The sequence below is a fragment of the Thunnus maccoyii genome, chromosome 21 (assembly GCF_910596095.1).
Source record: "Thunnus maccoyii chromosome 21, fThuMac1.1, whole genome shotgun sequence".
In the NCBI taxonomy this organism is placed as follows: Eukaryota; Metazoa; Chordata; class Actinopteri; order Scombriformes; family Scombridae; genus Thunnus; species Thunnus maccoyii.
This window is the reverse complement of record NC_056553.1, coordinates 10,575,967-10,588,381: the sequence shown is the minus strand read 5'-3', so window position 1 is coordinate 10,588,381 and position 12,415 is coordinate 10,575,967. Positions and strand designations below refer to the sequence as shown.

Below are 12,415 nucleotides of genomic sequence, written 5' to 3'. Positions count from 1 at the left end.
ATGATGGATCTTCTTTTATTGGTATTGATATGATTAATTTGGGACCCAGATGGGGTGACATTACCTTTCTGAGGAAACATAAAGAGTCTTTCTGGATTACATCCAAAGAGAATGAATTAAGATTTTAGTATTACGGAGTTTTTATACTTGTTTTACAGCTATTTAATACAGGTTTTGAAGTTTTTTCAACTCTATTAGCACCCAGGTTCAATCTTTATTTTTACGATGGTATTTTGTGACTGTGATGTGTCTTTTTTTTTTTTTTTTGCTGTTTCATTTTGTTGTGTACTTTTATTTGAAGTTTCTGTGTCAGAGGCCATCTGTGTTTCTCACTCTAATCGGATAACTGATAGACTCAGCCCTCTTGTAGAGTTTATATATAGGCTGTTTACACATTCTGTAAATCACCACTGCTGAAACACGATGAAATAAAGACAATTTTTCCAGTTAGTCAGCTTAGTTACATTTGATCTTGTGAGTTTAACAATATAAATACTGACCCGACATAGACAAATATGACATAAATCAGTTTGAAAATGCAGAATTAACCTTCATCTCTCCTGCAGTCCAATCAAATGCTCCATCATTTTAATATATTGTATATCAAATTACTGAGAATTGCCCTTTCGTAAATCCTCTCTTGGACAGACGGCTTTTTGTGTTCGAGGGATCAACATGTGGAACTTCTTACCAACAGAACTCAAAATAGATCATGACTGGAAACATTTTAAACTTAAACTGAAACAGTTTTTATGGAAAGATCAGTGATCTGGTGCTTGTTGTTTTATGATATTTTTGTTGTCATCTTGTGCTGTTTTGTATGTATTTTCTTGTTGAGTTTTGAGTTGTGTGCTTTAATGTATGTATATGTATTGCTGAGTTTTATGTTATGTGCAGTTCCAAATGTATTTTATTGGTGAGATTTATGTAGTTTAAACACCCATATAGAAACGGGTACTGCAAACTAGCTTAGGCTATAAATGCTGTGGTATGTGGCATTAGTTCATGCTATACTTGCCCATGTACAGTACAAATAAACATTAAATACACTTATTAATACTGCAACTTATTTTCATGAGCGATTAATCTGACAATTATTTTCTTTATAAACCGTTTTATGTCTATAAAATGTCAAGAAAATAGAGAAAAATGCCTGTTGTAATTTCTTAGAGAACATGGTGATGTCTTCTGATGTCTATTTATGTCTGATCAACAGTTCAAAATCCAAAAATATTCAGTTTACTATCATGGATCACACAGAGAAGCTTCAAATCCTCATGTTTGAGAAGCTAAAGCAAGTAAATGTTTGTCATTTTTCAATTCCGATTATCAAAATCGTTGCAGATGAATTTTCTGACGATCGACTAATCCTTGCAGCTCTACACTGCAGCTTCTGAATTAGCTCCTGTATGTGTCTTCACACACTCCCAGTCTGCATAAAGACAGCAGCCTGACTATGAAATGTGTAGACACACCGTGGCTGCACACGGTGAATACTAAAGTTGCTCGGCTTTAGGTGCTATGTAATATAAAAGTCATTTGCAGTTGGGTGACAGTGTCTTGCATTCAAAAGGTATTGTGGTGAAAATGTAATACCAGACAGTGTGCTCTGCCAATGGGGACACATCCAGACAAACCAAGCCCTTTTGTATAAGGGTCAATTTCTATTGATCTGAATGACATTGGTGTTGTGCAGTGAGCAGAGATTTGTGCGATTTCAACCTGCATCTCTGATGCAAGATAAAGAGGATTGTAAATCGATTCCATTGATGTTCCTCCCCGTTTTTCCCCCTGCTTCATCTCTTCAATTTAGGTTACAGTACAATGGTCTCAATAACCCTGTCTGGGCTCAAAAAAAAAAGGGTCCCCCACGTCTCAAAAGATGACACTTCAATAGCTGTTGAGCTGATAAGAATAACGTGCTGCCGAGCATTAACGGCGGCACTCATCCGAAGATAAAGCTCCGTGTCTGTGGATGTGATTCTAAAAGACAGAGAGGGGAACATGATTCAAAGTGATGATGTCATGTCTGCAGCGTCGGTAAACGGGTGTCTAAAAAACACAAGGTCAGAGAACAAGTCTCATGATGAAAAAAAGCATCTAAAGAATTAAACACCTCTTATAAAGGAGCAGGGAAAAATTACACACCGGATCTCTTCTCATCCTCCTCACTCTCATTTGTTTATTTCTAAGCAGTAATTAGAATAAATGTGTGGTCTCGCCTGGCTTAATTTTCATCACTGCATTTTTTCTCCCCTCTTTTTTTTTTTTTTTTTTGATTTCTTCTGGCCAACTGCTTGCTCTTAATGATTTTCAACACTGGTTCACGCCTGTTAAAAGATATTAAGCTCAGAGTGGCCTGCAAAGCCAATTATGTTTGGAGGGCTGATGTTTGTGGTCACGGTCTGTGGTAAAGGTGTCTACTGCCCCCTGGTGGGTTATAACTGCAGTTACAGGCTGCAGAAAATATGTTGAAAGAAATCAAATAATTTTCTAACAAGGAAACTTTATATATTCCCACAAACATGCAGACATCCAAGCTGTTTTATTTACTGAATTGGTGCCATCTCATAGCCAGAAAATACAACACTACTGTAAGAGCACTTGAGACATTTGTTTAGCAGTTACTGTGATGTATCTGTGATAGTGGACTGCATGGAGGCTGTCGTTCACACTATCTGCAAGAGAAAGCTTTGTTCCCCACAACAAGAACACGACATTAATATCAAATCTGCCAAAATAACGTGACAGAATTGATGAAATGTGCTAATGAGAGTCTTAAAATCTAAACCTTAGCACTAAATTCCTGCTCTAACTTTATCTAAATAGTTACTTCTGTTATAGACATCTTTTTGTAAATGCACACTCTCCCCAAAAGATGTAACCTGTTATAACCAACACATTAGCTGCTGCCATTGATTGAGTAGGAGAGACTGTCTAATGTGATTACACTGCACACCTCACAGTTACTCATCCACAAAATTAGCTCTTAATGTCCTAAAGGCATACAAGCCAATTAGATTGGCTGCTGGAGTTAAGCGATGATGGTGAAACAATGGCCTGATATGAGTCAAATGACCTGCTCGAGCTCAATGGCGTTGTGCTATGCTAGCCAAAGAGACAGCTTGGCTTATTTGGCTTGGTTCACATAATGGCAGTTGACAAGCGTTTGCTGTAAGCCCTGAATACGACTGATAAAGAAAAGACACTCAGACAAAGACAGACAGGCAAACAGGCAGTGTGTACCTCTGTGAGCCAATTTCTGTAGGAGGATCCTGAGGTGTTGCAGAGCAGAGGAAGAAATATCGTATGTGTACAGGTCTGCACCGGCCAACTCCTGGCACCTTCCAAACACTCCGTCTACAAAAAAAGAAAAGAGGAAAAATGGTGAAAACAAGTTGCTCACATGTTCATGAGGGAAATGTTTTTAATAGCTCGGAGTGAGCAACAAGCACAAGATAGATTTAACAACATTTCCCACACATGGATTGTGGCTCTGACAAAGTAAAATGATGTGTACCAACCCAACAGAAAAGCTGTAATGGTGTGTGGTACCTGCAGTGTGTCTGCACCTCTGACTTCCTGTTTTGGGGGGAGCTAATAGCTGACATTTTTTCCTCTGACAGCACTACGATAAGCAGCCGTTCATGGCAGGAAGGACTTTATCAGGGGCTCTGGTAATCTCCCTATCAGCAGGCCTCCCGCCTCACTCAATACAGGTTGCTAGGCAACCCACGCCACAGAGTCCCTATCAGCCCCATAATTCAATGACTGGTCTAGACCTTTGAAGGATGCTGAGGCTCGGGGGGTCAGGATGCAGTGTGTAGATGTAACGTCTGGAATATGAATGACCCGTGTTGTCACCTTCTCTCAGCTGGGGAGATAAATCCATGCATCTTGTTGGCTAAACTCACTAAATGAAAGTCCACCTCACAGATGATCTCAGGAGATGAATCGTGCAGATTCGATCTGAGCCATCTCTTCTGTGTGTGTGTGTGTGTGTGTGTGTGTGTGTGTGTGTGTGTGTGTGTGTGTGTGTGTGCAATCATGCACACTACTGTGTGAGAGCATGTGCGAGGATGCCACTGTGATTAGATGGGATCTAATGATGTGAATCAACACTTTGTCATGCACTGCAGCGTCTCATTAATTAGCCCCAAGATGTCGGACAATGACAGCAAACATCAATGGTACGATTGATGCTCACTGACACGTCGGGCACAGTGCAACACACACACACCGATGTCCATTACATGCTTCAATTTCCTGTCTTTTCCTCTAACACCATTTTTACACCAAGGAGATAAAAATAGATGAGCACAAATCCGAAGATATGATCAATAATATCTCACTGGTGAACGGCGAGCAAGAATCTATGTGATGTAACATTTTGACACAGGCAGGAGCACACTGAGCTGCAGCTTTGAATCAAGAGTGAATTGAAATTTTTCATTTTTTTTCTATTTTTAAACATCACCAATCATCATTTTTCACGTTCCATTAAAAAAAAATTAATTACACTGCCATGTTCAGTGTAGAACTCAGTGACTGATAATTATAAAGATAATAATGTGATGTCAGATGAGGCTCTAAATTGAATTCTTATTCTAAACGAGAAGCGGGTGTTTTCCTGACTCCCCCCGCCCCCTAACCCCCCAACCCTCTCTTGTGACCCGTTAAATGACAGCTCTGTACAGGAAAAAGCCCGTGGGAGGTGGTGAATTAGCATAGACAACACAGTATAACAATCAGGAGTTATTTTGAGATCTCAGATCGTGCAGTGGAAAACTTCCCACTTGCAGACGCACAGCTCATCACAGACGAGTCTGAATCACAGGATGTCAGCTGTCTCCTTAGTTGCCATCAACACATCTTTTCTAAAGAATGATATTAAAACTGATGACATGGTTAATATAATGACAAAATAAGGTTTCATTCTCTTGAAGGTTTGCTTTATTTCTCCCAGTTAGACAGTAACAACACATATTAAATCTAAATTCTTTTTGTAAAATTAGTGAAGGGGAACTTCATAAAATTATAATGCATGTGAAGTCCACTTGTTCCCTGGATGCAATACCTACTACTTTTTTAAAAAAGAGTTTTTAGATAGTTTTATTCTCGATCTATTAGACATTGTAAATTGCTCTCTAGAGACAGACATTTTCCCAGATGCACTTAAAACAGCTCTAGTAAAACCCCTCCTTAAAAAATACAACCTTGACTCCTCTGTGCTGAGCAATTATAGACCCATTTCCATCCTGCCTTTCCTGAGTAAAATACTAGAAAAGGCAGTGTTTAAACAGTTGGATGAGTTCCTACTTGACAATAAAATTCATCATCAGTGTCAGTCTGGTTTTAGAAGGGGACACAGCACCGCAACTGTGCTAGTAAAAATAACTAATGATCTTAAAGTGAGCACAGATAACAAAAATGTATCTATTCTGATACTTCTTGACTTAACTGCTGCATTTGACACAGTAGATCACAAGATTCTTCTAGACAGACTTGAAAATTGGTCTAAAAGGTACAGTGCAGTTCTAAATTGGTTTAATGCATACCTCACTGGCAGAAGATGTTTTGTTAGCCTCAGCAACTCTGTCTCTGGAAAGCATGACAGCCTTTTTGGCATCCCGCAGGGCTCAATTCTTGGTCCTTTATTATTTTGTTTATATATGCTACCACTTGGTAAAACTATTGGTGATCATGGTGTGAATTATCATTGTTATGCTGATGACACTCAGTTGTATTTATCTGTAGCGCCAGATGACTCTGATGCACTCCCATTGGATGCGCAATAATTATTCTTAATGAAAAGATGCCAAAAAGATGACTCATAGTTTTATACTCTCTCGCCTGGATTATTGCAATGCACTTTATTCAGGGTTACCAAAAAAAAAAAAAATAGATAGGCTGCAGCTCGTACAGAATTCAGCGACCAGGGTTTTAACAAGAACCAGGAAAAGAGATCACATTAGTCCAGTTTTGACATCATTACACTGGCTGTCTGTATCACTGAGGATTGATTTTAAAATTCTTTTACTTGTTTATAAGGCTCTTAATGGTTCAGCATCTTCATACATTTCTGATTGCTTATCCGAATATGTTCCAAACCGTCCCCTTAGGTCATGTAATGCAGGCTTGCTAAATGTTCCAAAAATTAACTACACAAAGTATGATGAGGCAGCCTTCTGTCTTTATGCAACAAAGGTTCAAAACATACTCCCACCACAATTAGACAAGCAACTTCTGTTGATAGTTTTAATACCTGATACCTATTTTTATGATCTTGCTTTTCATTAAATTTATTCTCTTTTTTAATAGCACTGTTTTTGTGTGATACTGCTTTTATACCTTTATACCCATTTTATGCTTTTTATTATTTTATTGCTCTTTTTTATTGCTCTTTTTTATTTATAGAATTGCTCCTCATGTCTTCTTTTTAATACCTATGTCTTTGATTTTATTTTCTCCTGTGAAGGACTTTGAGCTGCATTTTATATATGAAAGGTGCTGTATAAATAAAGTTTATTATTATCATTTATTATTATTATGTAAGAAATGTAGGGAGGCTGGTGACATAACAAGTGACGGTTAAACTGTTAAATGTTTAATGCGCCACATCCCTCATTGGTTTCCATGGCAATGGCCACTATTAAACATGTTATTTCCTTCTCCGTTGTCAGGGACATTCCCGATAGCAACCAGACACAGACAGACAGGCGGGCACACACACACACACACACACACACACACACACACACACACACAAAAGGGATTTAGTACATTAAAAATAGGATGACAGAGGTATTTTACAACAAAGAAATCCTTGTTTGGCAAACATAACAGTTGATTGATTTATCGAGGTGTTGGAACTGCAACTCTCAAAGCCACATGCATGATAAATCACGTAGTACTGTTCTGTCACATTATCGTGCATATTCAATACTGAGATTATCAAAACAAGCTACAATGGTTCATTGTAGTACATTGTAGTTGACAGTTTGCAGGAAACACTGCTGCTTTGGTTTTTTTTTACAAATTGTTGACAGCTAAAAGAACATTTCAATTTCAGGCTTAAAGAAGCACAGCGTGTGTTGTGTGTGCACATGCAGGGTTGTCAAAAGCAGAATATAACACACAGAAATGCAGTGCAATCAAATATCTTCCTCAAATAAGTCAGCAGATAACAGACAGTATTAGAGCAAGAGATCGATGTAGACTTAACACATTCAAATCCGGTTGGGAGTGAAGCAAAGTCTATCAAACAGAGCAGAACACAGTGATTTTCTAATGATCATCTGTCTGGGTTAAGGAAATATTAAGCTCACATTAGATCAATTATGCCTCATTGTAAGACAAGGCTAATGCTGTCAGTGTGATGGACAAAAGCAATGCAAATGAACCTTGATCAATAGAAACCATAAAGCATAAAAACAGACCACAGAATCAATTAATCAATCAATCTTTAGATGCACAATCCCACAAATCTGTGACATTTCTCACTACAGAGCGGCTATGTCTGGATAAGTAGCGTGTTGACAGGGAATAAAGGAGAAGATTTTCAGCCAAAAAAGGTAAAGAGCTCTAAATCCAGAAGCCGTCTCCTCTCTCACTGTGACAGACAGCGCGACACCCGGCTGCTGCTAAAGCTATTTAAACTGTGAAAGCTAATGCTTTGGGATAACAGGAGCAAACACTAAAGCTGACAGTCAGCAAAGCATTTCTAAAAAAGACTGTACGTTGGAAGGAGGGGAGGACAGACCCGGGAGACAAATTAAGACGTATTGGAACAGGTGTATTAGCTGTGCAACTCATGTGTCATGAAAATGAATGGGCCGAAATCAATGCAGCGAGACCAGCCAGATGTAGTCTGCTAATAAAGAAAAGAGCAGAGACAAAAGCTAAAGTGATGAGGATATGATTAATGAAGTGTTTACAGATTATTCAGTGCTTTTTTTTTAATGTGTCCTTGAAATGATAATTACATTTATGCATGCACTGTAATCTACATGTAAATTAAAAAAAAAAAATCATAACCCAAAACAACCCAAAACACAAACAACACCATTTGGCTGTGGAGTATAAATTAGCTCCATTATTACATCCTTATTTTCATCAACATGTCTGCTTTTGCCTCCAGTAGATTCTTTTATACTCAACTGTTTCTACACTTAGCACTTCATGTTTGATTACTCTTGGATTTGCACCTACTGTCTTGGCGCTGTTTCAGCGGCCCATGCCAATTGTTTGGGATTATAGATTTTTTTTAGTGGTTACTTAAAGTGTCGGTGCTTATGCTGCAGTTGCACTTGTTCGATCGATAGAAGCATCACCCAAATCGTTTAAATCTAAAATACAGTGTGGACGTTTCAGACAATATTGGCCCAAGTGGAGGCAAGATAACCACCAATCGATAGAACGCTGTTGGTTAAGTGTTTAATAGGAGCCAACCGGTGCCCTGAGGGAAACATGTAGCACTTATCCGCCATACTTTAGCTTATCATACCAGTAAGCCAAAGACTCTGGAGAGCTGCATCAAATTAAAATGCATTTCCGGTCTCCAGGTTAATCACATTTCCTTTTAGAAGACCCTCTGGGGCAGTATTCCCCTGAAGATGCAAATAAAGATTTGAACAGGTTGGTTCCAAAGAGAGAAATAATATAATGGAGGATGGTAACTGACCTATTTAATCAATGACACAATGACATCCAGTGTAGATTTTTTTTTACAGTAGATTTTTATTGTAAAACAATAGTTTCATTATTTTACGTCACTGAATCAAAGTAGATTTAATGTAAGGGATGTTCAGTGACTTGGAAATTTTTTTGTATCCATTCCCTGAGTTGTGCTTTTTAGTCACCATCTCACAGAGTTTCTTGGAGTATTTTTATTTATTTTTCTGAATAAATAAAACTTTGAAAAATAACAGATACATTTAGTTGTTTTCTTCACAGAATTCAATGCTGAGGTATATATTTTTCAAAAGAAAGTTTTTTTCTTACACCCCTTAAAACCAAGAGGGTATTGCGACCCCCCCGTGAAGCTTTGGTGACCCCTACTGGGGGTCAGGACCCCCAGGTTGGGAACTAGTGATTTAGATCACTCTGTAGAGATCTGAGACTGTCTCCCAAGGAAAACAAACACAAGGTCGTACTGTCAGTCGCTCACAAACAACATATAGTTACGTCAGAGTGACAGATGCCATCTATCAGCCATAGTATTTATGACTAGGAGCACTGGCACAGTTGAGATGACGCCTATATAAGTCGACAAAGACTTACAAAGACTGCTGTTCATTTCCCATTTTTTAAAAGCCATAAGTATGATCCATCGTCCCCTGATTTTAACCCTGGCTAACTTTAAGGAAGTGGTAACTTTAATCTACACCACGTTTCTCTAACCTTAACAAAGCAATCGTTTTAACACAAACCGTCATCTTTCCCTAAACTTAACCAAACCTTGATCGTAGTATTGTCATCATCATAAAACATAATTATTTTTTAACAGTGATTTGTAACAGTTTCAGAACGAACAGACTGCTGATAGAGGTGCCAGATTAGAAAACACTCTTATGTGTCTTTCTGGAGCAAACATGGTCAAATGATATACTTGGTCATTTATTTTGAAGGACATGTTGAGAGATCTCTTCACTTTAACATAAAAGGGTCTTTTTGTGTTGATCAGTGTAAAAAAAAAAGCCACATTAAATCTACTTCGATTCAATGTTATAAAACAAAACATGAAAACTTCCACAGGTGGTGAATACTACTAGATTGTGTGCTTGTCTTACGAATGTTTCTTGTTCTCAGGTCTCTCTTTAAAAAGGAGACAACATGATTACATAAAGATTAAATTAAAAAATCAATACTTTTTACAGACACTATAAATGAGAGTCAGCTGTAAATAAAATGGTGTTGATTGAGATCACAGAGCCACTCCTTTTCGCAACCCTTCCCTCCCCTCATCCACCTTGCATGGCAACAGCTCGGGTGAGGAAGAGCACGGTTGACCCAGCCCAGAATAAACCAGGTTATTCCTTCGGGGACCTGGGGAAGAGTTGAAGTGGCAGACCTAGTTACTCCCACTCATCCTCTGTCTGTGCTGTGGCTGCTGCTTATCAGGAGTCCAATGGAGAGTGACAGAGCGTAGATTGAGTATGCGTAGAGGGTTATGAGGCAACTAAATAACATCTCATTATTTGCATATTAGGTGCAACATTAATTCAACATTAGTCTTTTGTGCCTGTATATATTTGCCTTTGGTGAGCCTGTAATTACATTTAAATGTGATGGGAATGAGTTTTCTCAATGTGAGTGAGGCTTTGTAGGGCTAAAGGGCAGTAAAAGATAAAAGAGACGCCGAGGAAGATGAAACATGTAGAAGAAAAGACACATCAAAGTTCAAAAAGAATGACCATCCACAAAATATCCCTGCATGATAGCCTATAATGTAATATAAAGCCTCCACGACCCTCCTCTCTGCCTCTGGGTATTCTTCTCTCGAGGTGTCAGCAATTTCCTCCTATTAGGCTACACGTAGCTCCCCTCTGTACCAATGCAGTCTGTGTAATTAAAGTCAGTTTTTTATATTCCCTTTTCTTCACTGTATTACCATCTCCTTCTGTTTCCTCCTAAACTAGGTTAATATGGAAATAAGGATCTCCAAATTTGCTTCTCTAACATGCAGCAAACCCAAAGATTACTGAGCACCACTCACTATTAGATCTTCCCCTTCCACAGATATCTTTAAAAACCCATCAAAGAGCAATAGTTCAACATTTTGGGCTTATTTGATTTCTTTCTGAGAGTTAGATAAGAAGATTGATATCTCTCTCATGTCTGTACGAAACACATACGGCTACAGCTAGCAGCCAGTTAGCTTAGTGTAGCTAACAGCTAACAGCTAGATTTCAGAAAACAGTATTATATTATGAAATATTACAGTTAAAGCCTGTAAAGTGTTTTTCTTTTTTAGCCTTTAGCCAGAATATGGCTAACTGTTTCCCGCTAACATAAGTTAACTGGCTGCTAGATGTAGCTTCACACTTAGCGCAGGCCCACTCCTAGCTATAGGTAACCTAGGCAACCCCCCAGGGCGCCGATATAACAAGCCAATTTCACTATGCGCTGGAACAAGCTGCAGTTAACACGCTCCCAGGGTGAAGCTCACCTATAGCACCAAATGTGCTGATTTAGCGTACAGACATGAATCAATTTTCTCATCTAACACTCGGCGAGAAGGCATATAGTCATTATCAAGACAGTGTTTTTATACGTTTATCCATAATTTCTGACTTTCATGCCTTTGTTTATTCATTTTTTAATTGATTTTCATAATTGTGTTAATGTTTTTATCTGATTGTAAGTGTCATCTCTATTTGCAAAGCACATTATATTACTGCAATGTCGATTAAACAATTAGTAAATACAGGAAATTAATCTGGCATCTGCCTTATATACATTTTTATGTATAAATTTATATATAGTATAGTAAATTAAATATGCTTGGGGTTTTGGACAGCGATTCCTGGATGTCACTAGTGTGTGGATGTCATTAGTTACAGCTCTGATAAGTTGACTTGAATACTGTATGAGAATTAAAACATTAGAATTGATGTCTTTACTGAAGTTGTAGGACAGGGAATTAAAGTAATAAACAAAACAGCATAAAAACAAACATTTGTACAAAATCATCCACACAATTAGTGGCTAAATAACACAGACGTAAAATCTAATGTTACATCAGCTCATTCTCATCCTCCTTCTCTTATCAACATATCAAACTATGGTACTGTGTCCTGTGTGTTTTGCATGTACTTCTTTTGTTTTTCAGGGAGCGAGCGTTCCCTTTGCTGGCTCCATGTTGTTTGTGAAATTGATTTTATGATGAATCTACAGAAAGTAAATGAGGTGAGCAAAACTCAGTGAAACAAAACAACAACCTCAAAGCACAGGCATTTAATCATTACGCTCGAGAGGACAAAACCAAACATGCACTAGGATCAGATGTAGATCCCTGGTACACATGTAAGAGCGATACTGTATCCTGACCCGCTGCTGCTTTGTCGAAACCTTCCAACGCGAGAGAATACATTAACCTTTTACGAGACGATGATCCTCGATATTGATGCGCTATCAATGCTCTTCAAAATTAAACCCTGCTGTGTGATTGCCGCGCTGAATGCCGCACAGCGAAAAGCCCCCGTGTCATTTCCCCTCCATTCATCAGGTGACACGTTGTCACGGCAACCGCAGACACAGACACATGCATCCTCCATGACAAGATGGTTTTGTGTGAGGTTGTGACAGTTTGCGGTTTGGGGAAAACTCAGCATATAAAGGTGAAAACATGCTATCGCTATCGATTCCTGTGTAGTTATTTAGATAAATGAGATGAGACAACAGCTGATTGTGT

At 38.4% G+C, this 12,415-nt stretch overlaps 1 protein-coding gene across 3 annotated transcripts in view; it reads right to left on the bottom strand.

The window, feature by feature from the left end:
* Positions 1 to 12,415, bottom strand: part of ptprn2 (protein tyrosine phosphatase receptor type N2) — a 149,867-nt gene that overhangs the window by 116,476 nt on the left and 20,976 nt on the right. For all 3 annotated transcript variants that reach the window (XM_042399869.1, XM_042399870.1, XM_042399868.1), the window contains exon 3: positions 3,247 to 3,360. In XM_042399869.1, the coding sequence (XP_042255803.1) occupies positions 3,247 to 3,360 (114 nt within the window). The remainder of the gene's footprint in view (positions 1 to 3,246; positions 3,361 to 12,415) is intronic.